Raw genomic sequence first — 19,000 nt, forward strand, 5'->3', positions numbered from 1 at the left:
CCATGAGTTAAGGTAAGTTAGGTGGTACAGTACAGTAGACAGAATGCTCAACCTGGAGTTAGGAAGACCTGAATTCAAATCCAGATTAATATACTTGTTGGCCTTGTGACCCTGGGCAAGTAACTATCCCTTGTTTGCCTCAGTTTCCTCAACTGTAAAATAAGAATAATAACAACACCTATCCCCAGGGTTGCTGTGAGGATCAAATGAGATAATATTTGTAAAGTGAGTGGCATAGAGCCTGGCACATAGTCACCATCTAATAAATGTTCCCTTCCTTACTTCTGTTTCCCTTATCTCCTTTTTTATAGATAAGGATACTGAAGGGTAGAAAGATTAAGTGACTTGCCCATAATTATACAACTTGTATTTGTCAGAGGTAGGATTTGAACCCATGTCGCCTATACACTTTCCATGCTGCCTGAGTAGAGATTGAATTACAATCCCTGGGGTCATTGTTTAGTGAATTAGAGCTATATCAGATCGAAACAAACTCCCAGCCTCACTAAACTCAAATACAAGAACCTCACTTTTGCTTTTGCTTGTTTGTTTGCTTGCATGCTTATTTGTTTTTTTGTTTTGATACTGGACTTCGCTTATCATGCCTAGGCTGGAAGTATAGTGGTCACTCATGACCTGGATCCCAATGCTGATCAGCATAAGAGCTTTAACTTACTGTTTCTGTTCTAGGCTGTTTTGTGCCTTCAGAGGTAACCTGGAGGTCCCCTGCTCCTGGGAGCTCACCACAATGGTGCCAGATTTAGTGCAAACATCTGATTGGCTTTTGTCTTCCTTTAGCACAGAATTCTGAGCCCACGTGATAAGATACACCAGCATCTGCCTCTGTCCCCGCCAGGAGCAGGGACTATAAACATGTACTACCCCTCTGGGCTAGGACGTTGTTTTCTTCTGGGAATAGTGGAAAGGGTGTTTACAATTGATTTCCATTCCTTGAGATATCATAGGGCAAGGTTACCCAGCTTTTACCAAAGAGTACTTGACAAAAGGGTTTGTTTAGTACATGTCAGCCTTGACTTCATAGCAGGTGAAAGAAACGGTCTTAGATTGTCTGCATAACATTTAACATTTTAAAATTTAACTTTTTTCAATTAACATGGATTTATTTTCTCTCCCTTTTCCTATCCTGCCTCCCCAAATCCCCCTCCCCCCATAGGAAAATAAAACCCTTATAACAAAATTTCTAGTTAAGCAAAACCAATTTCCATATTGACCATCTCTGCTTCTTCAGTCCATCAGGCAGGGGGCAGATTTGCTACATTCCAACCACATGATGAGTCTTTCTTTTTTTCTTAGGAACTGAATAGTGAAGACCTATTCAGAAAGTAGGAGAGCTTATTCTGGATCTTCTTGATAAGAAATCCTAAGGGAAGAGAGACGAAGAGCTAGAGTGCTTGTTGCTTACCTTTGCCAACAAAAGAATGATTGAAAACCAAGGGTCTGATTTCTGGTTTATAAAACATGCCCTGACGTCATCAGATCGTGCTAATAATCTTCACAGCCGAATAGAAACTAGGGCCAGGAGGAAATAGAAACTATTGCATAAAGGAGACAAATTATCTGGTCTCCTTATATCAAGCTTACCCTGTATACTTGTTACATTGCTGTATAAAATTTTAATTTTTAGATTCCCCTCTCTACCCTTCTTCTAGCACAGGAAGAGTCAAGGGAACTGGTATGGTTTAGATCTTGAGGATGAAATGCAATACCCATGCAGTTTCTTTTTTTAAAACAATTATCTCCTGCTTTGGAATTATATTTTGGAATTATAATTTTTACAGTGAGAAACACCTTGAGAATTAGAATTAAGTTAAGGAGCTTGTAGCAGACATAACCTAACAACTTTTAATTACAGGCATATAGAGAGAATTTCACAGGTTAAGGGGTTAATTTAAATCATGAATAGTTATGTAGATAAAGAAAAACTTATTTGAAAAGATTATTTCATCGAGATAAAATCTTAGTATAAGATAAAGCAATGTCATATATTAGAACTGTTATATTTATCATGGTCCATCTCTCCCATTCCTATCCACTTCCTAACAATTTGATTCTAGAGCTTTGAGGGATTAAAATTAACTTTTGTTTTCTTTTGGCTAATGGGTGTAACACTCATGATTTCCTTATCATTTCCTAGCATGTGATTTTAAATAATGGAATTAAAATGGTAAATTATACCATTTTATATCATGGTTCTTATCATTTTTCATGCTTGATTGTCTTTATACTTTCGTTACCATCTGTGAGATGGAGTTATAGTAACATTTTGATTTCATCCCTTTCTTTTATAGATGAGTACCTTGTGGCCCAGAGAACTCAGGTGACTTGCGCAGGGTCACCAAGTTACTAGTAGAACCAAAATAAGATTCTGGATCTCCTGAATGCCAATCAATACTAACAGTAGAGTACTTAGGCCTCTTCAGACACAAGATACAATGAAACCGATGGTATTTGTGTGAAAAATTACACAAGGACTAAATCAGAGCATCATATCAGCTGTTTGTTCTGTCCATATTCTTTTTCCTCCTTCATTAATTGAATGATTTTCCATTATAGTTTATCTTTCAGGTCCTTTTTCCCTCCCATATTAACAGTATTTTTTAACCATAAGAACTTTCTTTCCCCTTGTATTTATTAGAATAAATCAATAATAAATGTAGTAGTTTAAAAACTACTCTTTACAGATTTTTAAAAGTCTCCACTGATATTTGGCACATCTGTCTGTCTGTCCATCTGTCTTTTAAAAATCCAATAAGTATATGTGCAAGGTACTTCTTTATCTGGTGCAAATCTGATCACAAAAACACTGTCCTTAGGGATTTTGTACTCTGAGTACAAATGCTGCTAACTGCATCTAACAAGAGCTAGAATTCTGAGTGGTTTTGTTAGTTATGGTAAGTACATTGTCTTATATAGACATTTTAAAGGTTATTTTGAAAGGTTGCAGTGAATGTTTGCTTTTTGGATAGATGGGAGAAGGTGGCTATAAGGAAATATTTTGACAAAAGGGTACAAAGAAAGCTGATTCAAAGTGTTTTTGTGAGGGTGAAGGATATTATTAAAAGCAGCAAGTTGAATTGTAGCTGTGTAGACTAGACTGATAAGAGTTGTTGGAAATCATGCAGAACTTAAGAGTTACTGGAAACATTGTGTCTTCAAGTTCCTTTCTTTTAACTTTGAATATATGGTAGAGAGCCACAAGGAGGGAAATCAATAAGGATAATTAGAACAATTCCTCAAGAAGTTGCGATAATTCATTGATGTAGGTACTGTGTCTACTGACACAAATTATATGACCCTTCCACCCTTGGACTTTAGAAAGGTGACAACATTTAGTATCTTACTAGGAACTGGAAAGATAATCAGTAAATATTTGATGAGGATGACAGTGATGAAATAATCTCCAAATGCTGTTAAATTGATATGCTATTCAAGGCAGTATAATTTATGTAGAAGTTCTCACCAATCTGATCTATTGGTGATACTGAATATTTGCTTAGATTTGACAGTCTGCATGAGTTGTTGTGGCAGAAAAACACCAACATTTCAATGGATAACCTGACCACAAGTTTTTTGTAGTCTAAGTAGACTGGTTCTCAGGAAAAAAAAAAAAGGCCATAAAGTTTATTGCTGAGCAATACTTGAAACCTCTCAGGCTTGGTATTGGATCTGCCAGAACTTACATACTGTTGCCATAGCTTTTGAGAACCTAGGTGACCTCCATGCCTTAATGTGACATTGGAGCAGAGCTCTTAATTAGAGTAATGGAAGATGGAAATCTAGGAAGGAGTGGGATTTGGAATGAAATACTTTGGAGACAAGTGTGAGAGGGTGACCATTACAAAGCGGTGCCGCTGCCAGTTCTGGCACCCTCTCATTTGTTCATCTGATATGGAATCAAAGCAAAACACCAGGAAACTTTTGCAGAACACAAGTAAGTTGGGAAATTGGTGCTTTCTCTCCCTTTTTTGTCAGGTGGATTTTTGCAGTAACAAGCACATCAAGTAATGCATGCTAACTATACTTGGTTGTATTTCTAAGGCAGTAGAAATACGGGCAACAACTTCTGACTTTATCAAATCTATGCAGATATTCAGTATTGTCAGTGGATCTGGATGGTGAGAACTTCTGCCTAGATTATATTGCCTTGAAAAGTGTATCAGTCAAACAGCATATGTAGATTATTTTGTCATCAGTGTCATTCTCATCAGATATGTATTGATTATCTCTTGGGCTTCTAGTATGATACTAAATGTCATCTTTCTAAAGTCCAGTTCTTATTCACAATCTCCTGGCAGAGTGCTTAAACTTCTTATGGCTTTTCTTTCATCCATTTTGAAAAAAATGTCCACTATTATGAAAGGGAATAAGGGGTAAAAAATATAGCTTCAGTAGAAAGCTTTAAAAACACCCATATACCCACACACTCATACACCCACGCTCCTTCCAGCTGGTAAAATATTAAAGGTCTCTTAAGCTTTCACTCTCCCTCTCTCTTCACAAATAACAAAGGCAACATGAAGGCAATAGCAAGCATGAGTGGTCAATGGTGCATTATGAGTACTGTGTGTCTTAATTTTGATCTACTTTAAATTCTTATTTTTGGAGCCCATCTTCTCTAAGGCATGATTTCTTTTGAAATAAGACTGTGGTTATTTGAATAAATGACTCACTTAGTCTACTTTTTTTACCCATTTTTCTAGATGTGTGATGAGGCAATATGAGAATATATTTCTTGTATGTTGGTGATATTTTCCCATTCACTAGCTACAGGATATCACATAGGACCCTAAAATAAATTGATGCCAAAAGAGCTTGACTGTTTGAAGGAGACTCAAGGACATTGAAAGTACACTAGACTCTGTATTATAGCCAGTTGTTATACTGAATTCAATGTAGGTAGGCCTGCAAAAAAAATACCCATGGTAGGATATGATTGAAATACTTGAAGTACTATCTTAGACCTGTTTTTCTGTGACATGGTTCCATAGGAAGGTCTTCTAGAAACATATTATGCTGTGAAGCTTTAGAGTGAAGACAGACATTCTACCATTAACAACTAATCTTTTTCTCAAGCCATAGTGGAAAGTAAAGAATCCTTATTTTGGAGGATACTTAATGTCATACTTATTGCCATAATATCCATATAGATGATGGGAATAACCAGGTGGCACAGTGGATAGATTGCTAGGCCTGGAATCAGGAAGTCTCCTCTTCCTGAGTTCAAATCTGACCATAGACACTTACTAGCTGTGTGGCCCTGTCTGGGTAAGTCACTTAGACCCTGTTTGCCTCAGTTTCCCCATCTGTAAAATGAGCTGGAGAAGGAAATGGCAAACCACTACAGTATCTTTGCCAAGAAAACCCCAAATACAGTCACAAAGAGTCAGATGTAATTGAAAACAACTAAACAACTACAACCATATAGATGATAAACCATAAAAAGGTGTCAGTAAAGCTAGACCAGGCCAGTGCCATTGAAACATGAACAAATTGTCCTTGTCTTTTGCAACACCCAGTCTCTTGGGGTTGTAGTTTTTTGCTTTGTTCTGTTTTTTTTTTTTAACTAGTCATACCTTAAAGTGAATTCAGGTTTGTTTAAATGTAACCTGCTAATAGATGGGACAGTAGATTAGAGGACTGTATTTGGAGTCAAGACTCTGCTTGGAATCCAGTCTTACATACTTACTAGCAGTGTCCCTTAAACTCTTTTAGTTTTAGTGTGAGGAGGAGATGGCCCCGGAATTAAGGCTGACTTTTTCACTTGATCCAGGTGAGGAGGAACTCACTTGGGGCATATAGCTCATGGTATTAGCAATGTGAAAAGTATATTCTTTGTACCCTCTAAGTTTTGGTGCCTCAGGACAGAAGAACCCTGATTATTGCCCTACCCTACTTATGATTTTTCTGGGTAACTGCCTATTTCTGGGCCAATATCCAAGTGGACATCCAGATGGTCTTTGTTAATCCCCAGTTAGCTATAAAGAGCTAGGATAGGGATTCTGAGTTTTGTAATGCTATCATTGATGATTGTGAGAGCCTAATGAACTGAGTTTCTCAGTCATCAGGGTCCTTAGGTTATGGGATTAGGCATGTTAAAATTCATAGATAATGTATGGCATTTGGTGGTAATATCAGGAACTTGATCTATATTGTATACCTCCTGGTCATTCTAGTTGACCATACCTCACACCAATTAAACAAACCTTATTCTCTCAGTAAGCCAATAGCTAATCTCTAGCACAAGGTACTATTGATAACTGTAGATCCTCTAAGACCAAATGTTGGGACATCTCTGAGCAATCCAACAAAATGCTTGTAGTCTGGGTCTCTTCAAACAGTGGGATATAAGAGAGCAGGGCATTAATCTATTGACCTCACTTTCCTCTTAGAGCAGAGGTCTCCAAAGTAGGATACACAAGATGATTTCATTGGAATGGAGGAAGAAAATTCTAGGATGAGGAAAGTAGCACTACATTGCTGCATGGATGCAGCCATTGCTTGCCTGTGCTTCTCTCCTTCTCCTGGTGCATCCAACATGGGTTACTCTGACTTAGGACATCAGCTACCAGTGCCCTTCTTGGTGGGCAAGCTGACAGTCATTTCCCTCTCGGCCTTCTGCCTATCCTCCCCACCCCGGTTCCCTTGCAAGAACACCACCAACTCGTCACTGCTGTCTGGGCTTTTCTCTCCCTCCTCCCTCAGAAGAGGAAAGGGACCAATGCCAGGCCCAGGAGGAGCTGCAGGAAACAGAGCTGCTGCAGGGCTGGATGTCTTTTAACTCTTCCAAAATTGAGCTCATTATCTTTTCCTTAACCTGTACCTCTCCCTAGCTTCCCTATGTTTGTCAAAGGTAATCCTCCCAGTTACCTAGACTCACAATCTAGGTCTTCCTTGACTCTTCTCACCTCTTTCACCCCATGTCCAGTTTGTTGCCAAGCCTGTCAATTTTACCTTCATAACATCTCTTGAATATGCCCCCTTCTCTCCCACTGCTCCTCTGGTGCAGGCCCTCTTCACCTCACACCTGGAGTATTGGAAATAACCTGCCATTGGTCTCCCTATTACAAGTCTCTCCTCTACTCCATCCTCCACTCAGCTACCAAAATGATCTTCCTAAAGTATAAAGCTGACCTTATATAATTTAAAATCTGGGAGTACAGATTGCCTTTCTCTCCTTTTCCTTTTGTTGCCTTTTGTTTTAAAATTTGTTCCTGAATATATACATCCCCTACTCAATGAACTTTCTATTTTTTTAACAAAGATTTTAAAAGAAAAAGAAAGATAACTCAGTAAAACTCCCCACCATACTACATATGTCTGACAGCATTTGTCATGTCCCATACCCCTAGTCCCTCATGCTTTTTAGTTGAAAGGAGGAGGTACGTTTTTTCCAATTCTTCTCAGAGGTCAAATTGAATCATTCAAATTACGTAGTGTACAACTTTGTTTTATTCTTTAGTGTATTTTTTTAAGATATCATATAGTTTGCTTCCTGGTTCTGCTAACCTCACTCTGCATCAGAACATATGGTCTTCTTATGTTTCACTGAATTCTTGGCTACATCTCCTAGAAAGAAACACTATCAGATGTAGGCTTCTAGAGACTCAGTCTAATAGTCCTCAAGTTACTTTCCACTTGGAGCCTCAGATGCATTGTTTTAATTATCCTTTCTGAGCACAGACCGATTTGGAGAAAGAATCTTTCTTTGAGACTGGCTGATTCATACTTCAGGTTCTGTGCAAATGAACCAAAATGAAGACAATATCTTATGAACCTTCCTTATTTGGCAACTTTACTCTAAAATCTTCAAAACCTTCCTCATGATTTCTTCACTGATATTGGCAGACTTATGGCTTGGGTGAGAATGCTTCTTGAATTAAGAGATGTTTGAATCTTATCTTTGCCACTTATTAACTGCCTTGGGCCTTAATTTACCTGTTTTTAAAATACGCACATGAAAGCCTTCATGTAATTTGTGTAGAGACTTTGCATATGAATTTTCCTCAGCATATTTTTGTAGAAAATAAGAAAATCACACTTGAATATAAAAGATTTTGCTTGCAGATGGTGGTTTTCTTTTTTTTTTTTTTTCAGAAAAAAAAATCTGTTCATTGAAACAGTAGTGTTTGAATGTTTGTTTGTTTGTTGCTGAGTGTTTTCATGTTTTCTGGTCTGTGCATGAATTTCAGGAAGTGATCCTGCTTGGAAGGACCTTTTCTTAAGTAGATGTTCCCTTCCAAGGACTTCAGTGAGTCACATTTGTGCAGCTCAGATCCTTAGAGAAGCAAAATTTAAGTAGTTTTGTTCTGCAAATAACACATGGGAAGCACTGGAGTTTTTGGATTCCAGCTGCTATCAGGGTCACTCTTGATCTGGTCAGACAGGAAGGACAGGAAGATAGATTCAGAAGGGTTAATAATTTTACTTTACTAGGCTTTAGTCTAGTCTTCTCTAGAGGAGTGCTGATAATGGGAGCACCAACTCCTACAGCATTCCCTAAATACCCTTCTTGCAGGAGCCAAAAAGAATACAGTAGGAGTTACAACTCTTATGGACTTCCCTAAGCCTCAGTGGAGGCCAGTTGAGGCAAACACAAATTCTCTCCGTTTTGATCGGAGCCGAACAAGGCACACATGCAGCATTACGCTATCATATTCCCATATGGGTTTCCCACTCACTAACAAGTACCCACTTGCTTTATAGGGCAACAGACAAAGAAGGCATCTTGCCAGCAATAGCTTCACAGGTTCACTTTAGCAATATCAACATTCAGCTCAAGTATAGTAAAAATCACATTATTGTCACCCCCATATCTCGCGGTGCAAGCGTGGAAACTGTTTTGAATCATGATTGCAAGAATTATTATATAACACCTGGAAACTAGAGATTGTCATAACCATGGAGCCTGAGAAACTAAACTCTAAAAAGGATAACAAAATCCTCTTTACTTATAAATTCATAATGTGAGCCACTAGATGGGGCACTGGTAAGAGTATAGGGGCTGAAATCAGGAAGACTCATCTTCCTGAGTTCAAATGCAGCCTCAGAGAAAGCCCCAAATGGTGTCACAGAGTCAGACATGACTGAAAAAAAGGCCTGAACAACAGCAGAGTATATAATAAGAGGCATCATAGAGAGCTATCCTTTGACCTTTTAGCCAGGAAGATTTGAATTTAAGTCCCACTTCTGACACACATTGCCTGAGCAAGTTACTCATCCTTTCAGAATTCTACAAGTGTTCTTAGAGGGTAACTGATGGTGTGGTGAAGAGAGCATTGGACCTGGAGGCAGGAAGACCTGAGTTTAAAACCAGCTTTAGATCCCTACCACCTCTGTGACCCTGGGCGTGTCACTTACCCTCTGTTTGCCTCAATTTCCTTCATGATAAAATGAGAGTAATAATAGTACCCATTTCCTAGGGTTGTTGTGAGGATGAAATGAGGTAATATTTGTAAAGCATTTTTCACAATGCCTGGCTCATAGTAGGTGCTTTATAAATGCTTATTCTCTTCCCTTCCGCCTCTCTATTTATAAACACATACATATGTATATAATATATGTCATATTTCAATATAATTGGTTTCTTTGTACTCTTATGTATTTTATGTCCTGCATTTGAAAATATTCTGAAAAGGGGTACCTAGGTTTTACCAGTCTGCCAAAGGCATCCATGACATAATAAAAGTTTAACAACTCCTGCCCTAAGATTATAGGTAGATCAGAAGGACATGACCATTTATTAAGTGTATAGTATGTGTCAGACACTATGCTAAGTATTATCTCATTTTCATTTTCGCAACAACCTTGGGATGTACTATTCCCATTCTAGAAAAGGGGAAACTGAGTCAAATAGATGTTAAATGACTAGCCCAGAGTCACACAGATATTAAGCTCCTCAAATGGGCTTTGAACTTGGGTCTTCCTGGCTCCAGTCCCAACACTATTTACTATAGAAGCAGACATGGTGCTGACCATCATTGGTCAAGGGAATTTTCTTATCTAAGAGTTCCCTATATCAATAATATCACAGTTCTAGTCCTACTATTAAGTATTTAACATTTTCAGTCCATTTAGTTAATGTAATAGGAATTTACCAACTCCTAATGTTCTGTGATAAATAGGTACTTTTGTGTGTCCCTGTCCTGGATCAATAAATTGAGTGAAAATTCATACATGGAGTGAATGACAGATATGAAGATATTTCTCTTTGGGAAGTGGGGGGGGGGAGGATCTTAGAAAGGAAGGTAGATTTGTCATCCTGCCTTATTTAGTGCCTAATTAATTAATCATTAAGTTGGAGTTATATCTAGTACTCCAAAGAACATGGAGGTGTTATGTGCCTTAAAAAAATGAGAATTCTGGGGGCAGCCACGTGGCTCAGCAAGTAAGAGCACCGGCTCCAGTGTCGGGATGACCTGGGTTCAAATCCAGGCTCAGATACTTAGCACCACACCCAGAAATAACTGGCTGTGTAACCTTGAGCAAGTTACTTAACCCCGATTGCTTTTAAAAAAAATGAGAATTCTGGAGAAAAGCAGTTAAACCCAAAAGAGAATTCAAAGTAGCAAAAGCTGGGAGTTGTTAGAATCCAGCAGATTAGAACTGAATTAAAAAAAAATTATAATCCCGGGGGAAGTATAAATTCCACTAAACTGTTGAAAAAGTACATGGACTAGAAATCAGATGTCTTTGGGTGAAGTGACTAGACATGTGACCTTGGGTTACAGCTTCCTTCAGTTTCTTTATCTTCAAAATGAGAATTAATATCTCCCCTGCTTTTCACTTCAGTTAAATCATAGATCCAGTCTTTATCCCCATCCCTTTTACTCTATAGGGATGTGGAAGCTTTTATTCCACAGGGCTGCTGTGAATCTCTAGTGAGATAATGTATGTAAATTTTTTAAAGGCAAAGCTATATACAAAAGTACTACGTCACTGCTATATGAAGTTATTACCCACATCGCAAAACAGCAGGTCTCTCTTTGTTTAATATGAATATTGGCTGCGAATACTGAGGTCAAAGTTAGTATTCCTTCTTCTTCAAAAATTATGAGGGAATGTTGAAGACCAAATTTGGAAAACTATTTTAGGAGATATGTTAAATATTTGAAAGGTAAAAATATCTGTGGAGAAAACCGCAATATTTGAGATATTGTGAGTTAACTAACAAAATATATTTTTAAAGGTATATTTAGGTTGAATATTAGGGAAATCTGTAGGGTTATGATTTTTGTGGGCAGAGGGTTTTCTGTTTCTCCAACTTCTTTGTCGCCTTAGTAGTAAAATAATTGAATTTATCTTGTCAGATAGGTGCTGGTTTTTGATATAGGCAATGTATGCAAACTTGGTAATATTGGAACTAACAGAGAGATTAATTCCTGAGAACTCTCTACATTGTTTCAATTACTAAACATTCTGCTGTGGGCTAGTACCAATGGTCTCTAGCTTAAAACATGTTTGATAACAGTAAAATGGAAAGAAAGATTTAAATTTCAGGGAAATTAGACCTAAATCATATTTCATAAGGCAATGAAATGCAAATCCTAAGGTTTCTCTAAAGTATTTTAAAATGTTACAACTCTAGGTCCCCTTCACATATATTTGAATGTTCCAGATTTTTAGAGAGTCTTGGAAGCCCTTGAATAAAACATTTTTTTAAGTTCTTTGCAAAAAATATATAATGTGTTGACAGTAGTATGGCAATGGTGAAAACATGTGAAAGTTGCTTCAGCAGATCTTCAACAGATGGCTTTCCCCATCCATTTTCTTCTTATAGGCAAACATGCTGAAGACATATTTGGTGAGTTGTTTAATGAGGCCAACAACTTTTACATCAGAGCAAATTCTCTTCAAGACAGAATTGATCGCCTCGCTGTCAAAGTTACCCAGCTGGATTCAACAGTGGAAGAGGGTAGGTAATTGCATGAAAGCAGTGAGCCAGAAGTGATGCTGACAAGACGGTAGTAATTAATTACAGCACAATTACAGCTTTTCCTTAGGGTAGTAAGTTGATCGTTCATTTTGTCTTTTCCTAGGACATTCTGATAAGAAAAGAAATGTGTAACTTTGGATTAATTAGGAAATGAGTTAGAAAAAAAGACATGCATGTGTATACATATACATACATACATACATTTGTGTGTATATATACATATATATCTATGTATATTACATATGTCTTACCTATACCTCATCCTCATGCCCAATTAAAAAAACTCTCACTAAATGAAAAATTTCTCCTTTAAAGGGTTTGTATTAGTATGAAACCTTATACATACCACCCTTTCCATCCACAAATCCTTCTTTATGCTAGAAGTAATAGCCTTAAATACTGTTACAACTGAATACTTGTCCAAATTAGTCACTTCAGCAGTAGGGACAGTAGGTGTCCTTTTGAGAAGAATGACAGTAAGCTTGAGAGAAAATTATGTGCATTATAATACAGCAAAATGAAGGCTTCCTACTGGTTTGTATTTTGCCATTAATTATTGTAAGTGTTTTCAGGTAAGTGTTTTGGTCATTTAGGGTCCCTCAGATGTCTTAAAGTGACATATATTGGGTGCTTTTAGACTTCATGTTTTTAAATAATGTTAATACTTGCAAGGGTTGTGCCATTACTGATGTTTTTATGTTGGACCCCAGTGACTGAAATTGTTTGCTAGAGCAGTTGGCACAAAATTTAAAGCAATCAACATTCCTTTATCTTTTTAAAGCCAAAATTGCATTATCAGAATATTTACTATAAAAGATTATATTTTAAAAAAACCAGCATCAGGAAAAGGATTGTGTTATTGCCTCAAATGTAATTTTATATAAAAAATGTTTATCCTAAGTTGCTTTTGCCTTTACATTGCTAAACCAATGGTGTATATGCCCCACAGTCCATTCATATCAAACATCTATTGCACACTAATTTATAGAAGACATTATTTTATTCATTAAAGAAACTAAACAGTTAATTAAAAATAACCTAAAGTTTACTTTAAAATAATTTTTAAAAAAATGAGACGGTTTTTAAGACATCAGGGAATCCTTGTGCATTCCCCATACATGTGCCTTTATGGTATGTCTTGCTCACATTACCTCATAAAAATCCTATCACCTTTTCTCTCTGTAATTAGATTTGTTTAGCTCTTTTGTCTAGAAACATATAGTAAAGTTTAACTTTAAAAAGCTATCATTCATGGAATTCCAGCTTTTGCATTTTGTTTCATTTTTAAATCATTTTACAATTTTTTATTGCTTTCTTTTGTTTTCAACTTCACCCTCATTTTCAAACATATGCCTCCATTCCTTTTCTCAAAGAGTTATTGTCTCTTACAAAGAGTACAAAAGAGGAAAAAAAGAGTTCCTACCGGTATATGCTAAAATCCAATTTCCTCTCAATATCCAATTTATTTTTGGAGGCTAAAATGAAATTTGATAGAAATATATACCAATCAGTGCATTGGCATTTTGATTTTTCTCTTTAAGAAGAATGCGACTTTGAACATTGGAAAATTACAGAGTTCTTTTGTCTGCCTTTTCAAATGGCTAAATTTTCTTTTAGAAGATAAAAATTTGGGGAATAATTTAAGAGCTTCATATGTCAATAAAGTAAAGAACTTTCATCTTAAGTTATACTATAATTGACTATTTAAATTGTTGAAAATCAAACTATTTTGACATGTATTGCCTCAAGTTCTTTGTTGTTATAATTAAAATGTTTCTGATGCAATAGATTTAAAACGACATGAAGGTATATATATATATGTGTGTGTGTGTGTATGTATATATATATATGTGTGTGTGTATGTATATATATGTATATATATATTGGAATTTAGGAAATAGTGAGCTGAATTCTATTTTAATAACCCTCAATCCCCATTTTTAATCAACTTGTTAGATGGATTTTTATCATAATGTTCTTATTGATCATTTTATGATTCTGATAACTTCCTGTAGCATTTTAATATAGTTGGTGTATGCAACCTCCTGCCATCTTTCCTACTTTGTGTTGCAGCAAAAAAGCCTGTACATGTTACTAGTAGAGCCATAGTCCAGTTAGCTAAGTAAATATTGATGAGTATTTGCTATTTGAATATGTTTATTCCATGGGAAACTGAATTTGGTGTGTGTACATCTATTGTTCTGGAGACTACAGGTTTCACACTGATTACTCTGTGTGTGTGTGTGTGTTTTCAGATAGAATCTCCAACCATTTGTCTATTTCTACATCTCTTCATTGGTATTAGTAAAAATATATGCTTAATTCAAAGAAATTTTGCCCTTTTCTCTATTAAAAAAACTGTTACATACACATAAACATTCATACATACATCCAAACAGTGACTTTGGTATGGCAACCCATGTGCCATTTTTGAGAAAAAGCATTTTATTTAAAGAAGGTACTTAATATACCTGAAGTGTACTGGGCAGATCCCCTCACAAGCTGAGAAAGAAGTGCCTGCTTTGGAGTCAGTTTTGAGCCAGTTCACATCGAGAGAGAGAGGGACAGAGAGACAGAGAAACAGAGAGAGAGAGAGAGAGAGAGAGAGAGAGAAAGAGAGAGAGAGAGAGAGAGAGAGAGAGAGAGAGAGAGAGAGAGGCAGAGAGGCAGAGACAGAGAGACACACAGAGAGAGACAAAGAGAGACAGAGAGCGCTATGCTTGTCTAGGGGAAAGAAGATATAGTGTGTACGTATGGTTCTATATGTGTACCTGCAAAGACTGTTGGAAAGCTGTCCTGGAAGGCCTTGTGATTGATTTAAATGTGTAAGAACTGAATTCAACTGAGATTAACAGCAAAAAACCAAATGTATTCTCTGCTAAGCAGATCTTTTGGGTCTTTCAACAGTATCGTTACAGGATATTAACATGAAGAAAGCATTCAAAAGCTCTACAATACAAGACCAGCAGGTGGTTTCCAAGAACAGTATTCCCAATCCAGTTTCTGACATTTATAATCAGAGTGATAAGCCACCTCCTCTGAATATACTTACACCTTACAGGTATGCATCTGTGTAGCCCATAAGATCTAATTTTACTTTTTCATTATGAATATGGTTTTAGACAATGGATAAGTATCATGAAAAGACTCATTTAACTGTGTAGAATTTGGAAGGATGTCAGATTGTCACAATTCTCGATGTTGCAAAGGGACCAAAACAAGATGAAATTGGAAAGCCTTGAATTCTTATTGTTGCATTATTTCAAGTTATCAGCATTCTTGTTATCAAAAGAGTGAGTCCTGGGTTTCTTTAATAGAAATGGTTCGTTTGTCAGTGATGGTGTGTGGGCTTTGTGCCTACTATGTTCCAAGACTTTGTTAAGGTAACTACATAATTCAGTTACCATATAGCAAACAATTGATCTGTCTCCACATTTCAGTGCAGAGACATTTATCATTCCAGACAGCAGAGTATATTATGCAGTGTTATAGGCTATAAGGAGACAGTTTGATCAACAAGTTAACCCAACATTATTATAGAGCAATGCAGCATACAATTTAGGCCAAATGCAAAATGAACCCCAAGGGAATTAATACTGCCTAACCACCCAGTGCAAATGCATTCCTTGTTTTGCTTCTCATTTTCCCCTGTACAATGCAACCATCTAGTCTAACTCATCTATTCCAATCTGTTGAACTAAATTGCCATAAGGGTCACTTCCTTGTTTAGAGATACAGTAAAGTAAGATGTTTACTGAGATAGACCTCTACTACATAACATTCTGTGCTTCTGTGAAATTAATTCCTACTGTGTATAGAGCAATTAGTCACTGGGAGAAATACAAAGTTCTGATAAGATACTGTTAGTTCAATGTAGTGAGCATTTATTGAATACCTGCTGTATGCAAAATCTGACATAAGCAGTGGGAACACAAAAACAGTGACAATTGTCCATGTTCTCAAATAACTTACATTTTACAGAAGGAGAATATAATATGTATACAGATTAAATATAATAAAAGGTAGAAAATATATTGGGGCAGAGGAGAGATCTAGGCAAAGTACTCTAGGAAAATCAAGAAAGAAAGAGATGGAGGAATAGAGAAGGGCGACTTCATGGAAGAGACAGTACCCGGAGACTTGAAGGATGAGGAACTATTACTTAGCAATGGCAGCAACAGAAAAACCTTGGAAAACCCTCAGAGGCCATGTGGGAGATGGTGGTATATTCTCCAAGAGGGCCAGGGAAGAAGGGAAGCCCTGGCAAGAAGGAATAGGGGCACATAGTGGAAAGGGAAATCACTTAGTTAGGAGATGGAACCCTTTAAATAAAAGAAAGTAGATGAGTAGAAAAGCAATCCTGTCTGATAGAGATACGTCTTCTGGGAGTGTGTACCAATAGGAGGCCCCATAACTCCTTAATAATACGGCCCTCAGTATTGGTTCTTTGGACTTGAGGATTTCAGTGTCAGTCAGGCTGCTTCTAATGACCATTGTCTTAGGAGAGCATCATTGGTCAGACATCCACCTTGCAGCTTCTTTCCTTTCCTTTGCCCCATTATTCCCTAGTTCTTCTGAAGTCCCCTACTCAGGTCATGGGGACTGCTGTTAGTGGTTTGCAGCTACTAAATATTCATTCTCTGTAAATAAGGGATATGAGTGGAAGGGGACGTCTTATAGGATTTGGAACTGTGAGGGACACTGGGAATGCTTAGTCTGTCTCCATTTTACACACAAGGAAACTGAGGCCCAAAGAAGTAGGTGAAATTACTTACCCAAGGTAGTAAATAGTACAAGCAAGATTCAAACCCAGTACTCTCTCTACTCCAGATCTTCCTCTGCCTTAAAACCTTCCTTTGATCCTGCTGTCCCCCCAAGTTATCATGCTATATATCTCTTCCCTTTCACTGACAAACTCCAAAAAGGAAATCTGTGTAAATATATGGCCTCTTACTCTCCCATTTCAAGGCATCATATTGTTCTCCTTTTCACAGCCAAAATCCTAGAAAAACTGAGGTTGCCTTCACTATTGAACCTTCCATTTCTCAGCCTCATGAAGTCTGACTTCTGACGCCACCATTCAACTGACATCACTCTTCAGTATTACCAATAATATTGCTAAACCTCATAAATCAAATGGTCTAAGTCTTTTTTATCTGTTCTGTAGCTGTACATCATCCCTAGTCCCTGTTGACACTCTTCTCTCTGCATTCCTGTGACACTGCTCTCTCATGGTTCTCTTTTGCAGTCTACTTTCCTGGATTATCATGCATGCCCCACTCCCTTTGTGTGGGGAGAGGTCAGAGTTTGGTCCTAAGTCGTTTGCTGTTCTCTGGATACACACTCTTTTGGTGATCTTAGTAGCTCTTAAAGCTATGTTTCCAGCCCTCACCCCACCACCATCCTCCTTTTAGCCACACACATATCCATCTTGCCTACTGGTCATTTTTACCTGGATGTCCAATAGAATATTAAACTCTGTTTCCATAACATATCTCATTTTCCCCTTCAAACCCTTTCCTCTCTCATAATCTCAGAGTATCTTCCATTTTTTGCTCTCCTTCATTTCTCCTATCGAGTCAGTTATTAAGTCCAGTTGGTTCTATTGCCATATTTCTCCTACTCTTTTTTCCACTTATATAACTACCCCCTAGGTAAGGCCTTCATCAGTTTTCCCCAGCCTATTGCAATCATTTATTCCTTGGTCTCCTTGACTCTAGTTTCTCCTCTCTCCTGTACATTTTCCAAATGGACAAATGGATATTCCTACAACTCAGACCTATGTCACTCCTTTCTTAAGAAATTTTAGTGTCTCCCTCTTGTCATTAGGATATTTCTATACTTGGCCTTTAAAACATTTCACTGTGTGGCTCCAGTTTATTTTTCCAAATTGATCACACATGTATCTCTCCTCGAGTCTGCTGCATTACAGCCAGACTGGAGTATTTGCTATTCCCCTTACACAATGCTTTATCTTTTTTTCTTCTTGCCTTTACTCAGGCCACCCTCCATGTTTGGAATATTCTCTCTCCTCACTCTTCCTTGTGTAATTCCTGCCTTACTTCAGAACACAGCTTAGGTGCTACTTTCTACATGAAATCTTTCCTGATCCCCTCTGTTGTTAATGCCCCGCTTCCCACCTGTCTGCCACAATCACCTTCCATTTACTTAGAATATGTTTTCCATATATATATATATATATATATATATATATATATATCTGTGTTAATGTTCTTCTTCCCTCCTCTTCCTCCACTAGAATATAAACTCCTTATAGAAAGAAACTATCTTCTTTCTGTCTTTGTAAATCCAGTACCTAGCAGACATTGAATAAATGCTTGTTGAATCGAGTTTATACTGATAGGAGGAGTCAGGAAAAAGGTCTGAGTAGCATCCCGTGTTGGAAAGTTGAGTTGAGTCGGGGCTACAGAATAAAAGCAGGCATGTGTTTCCATTCTACACAGTAATCCCAATTCCAGGATTGAGGAGTTGGAGGGATACAGCGAGAGAATAGAGAAACTATGGTATGAGAGACACCAACACAAACACTCCCCAGTCATATCTGCATATATTTTTCAGTTTCTAGGTTTTGAAGAAATTTTAAATTTATTTTCAACAATTTTCTGCATGTAACTGTGGAGCCAAGACAGTTTTGAAGTGTTTTTGTGACCAAATTAGTTTATTATATGTTGCTAAATGCATAAAGAAGTCACAGTTCCACAGATTTCTTGAGGTGGTTATTGAAATAAGACATTTAGTAATGTTTCTTGTTGTCAGTTTATTAAATATTGTGGTTTAGTGAATTAGAATCAGAGTTGAAACCTTTAAGCTTAAAAATGTACATAATTTTCATTTTCTTTACTTCCATATCATTTTTTAGAGATGATAAGAAAGACGGATTAAAGTTCTATACTGATCCTTCGTATTTCTTTGATCTCTGGAAAGAGAAAATGCTACAGGATACAGAAGACAAAAGGAAAGAGAAAAGAAGACAAAAGGTAAATCATTCCAGAATAGAAAACATGTATATTCAGGGACTAATTTGGA

General features: G+C 37.1%; 1 protein-coding gene across 3 annotated transcripts in view; it reads left to right on the forward strand.

The window, feature by feature from the left end:
• Positions 1 to 19,000, forward strand: part of WASF3 (WASP family member 3) — a 187,151-nt gene that overhangs the window by 146,441 nt on the left and 21,710 nt on the right. For all 3 annotated transcript variants that reach the window (XM_069079758.1, XM_069079761.1, XM_069079760.1), the window contains exons 4-6: positions 11,798 to 11,932; positions 14,861 to 15,014; positions 18,834 to 18,951. In XM_069079758.1, the coding sequence (XP_068935859.1) occupies positions 11,798 to 11,932; positions 14,861 to 15,014; positions 18,834 to 18,951 (407 nt within the window). The remainder of the gene's footprint in view (positions 1 to 11,797; positions 11,933 to 14,860; positions 15,015 to 18,833; positions 18,952 to 19,000) is intronic.

Source organism: Petaurus breviceps, unplaced genomic scaffold, assembly GCF_028583685.1.
Source record: "Petaurus breviceps papuanus isolate PSGF00001 unplaced genomic scaffold, PetGlider_PUasm1.0 91133, whole genome shotgun sequence".
NCBI classification, from domain to species: Eukaryota; Metazoa; Chordata; class Mammalia; order Diprotodontia; family Petauridae; genus Petaurus; species Petaurus breviceps.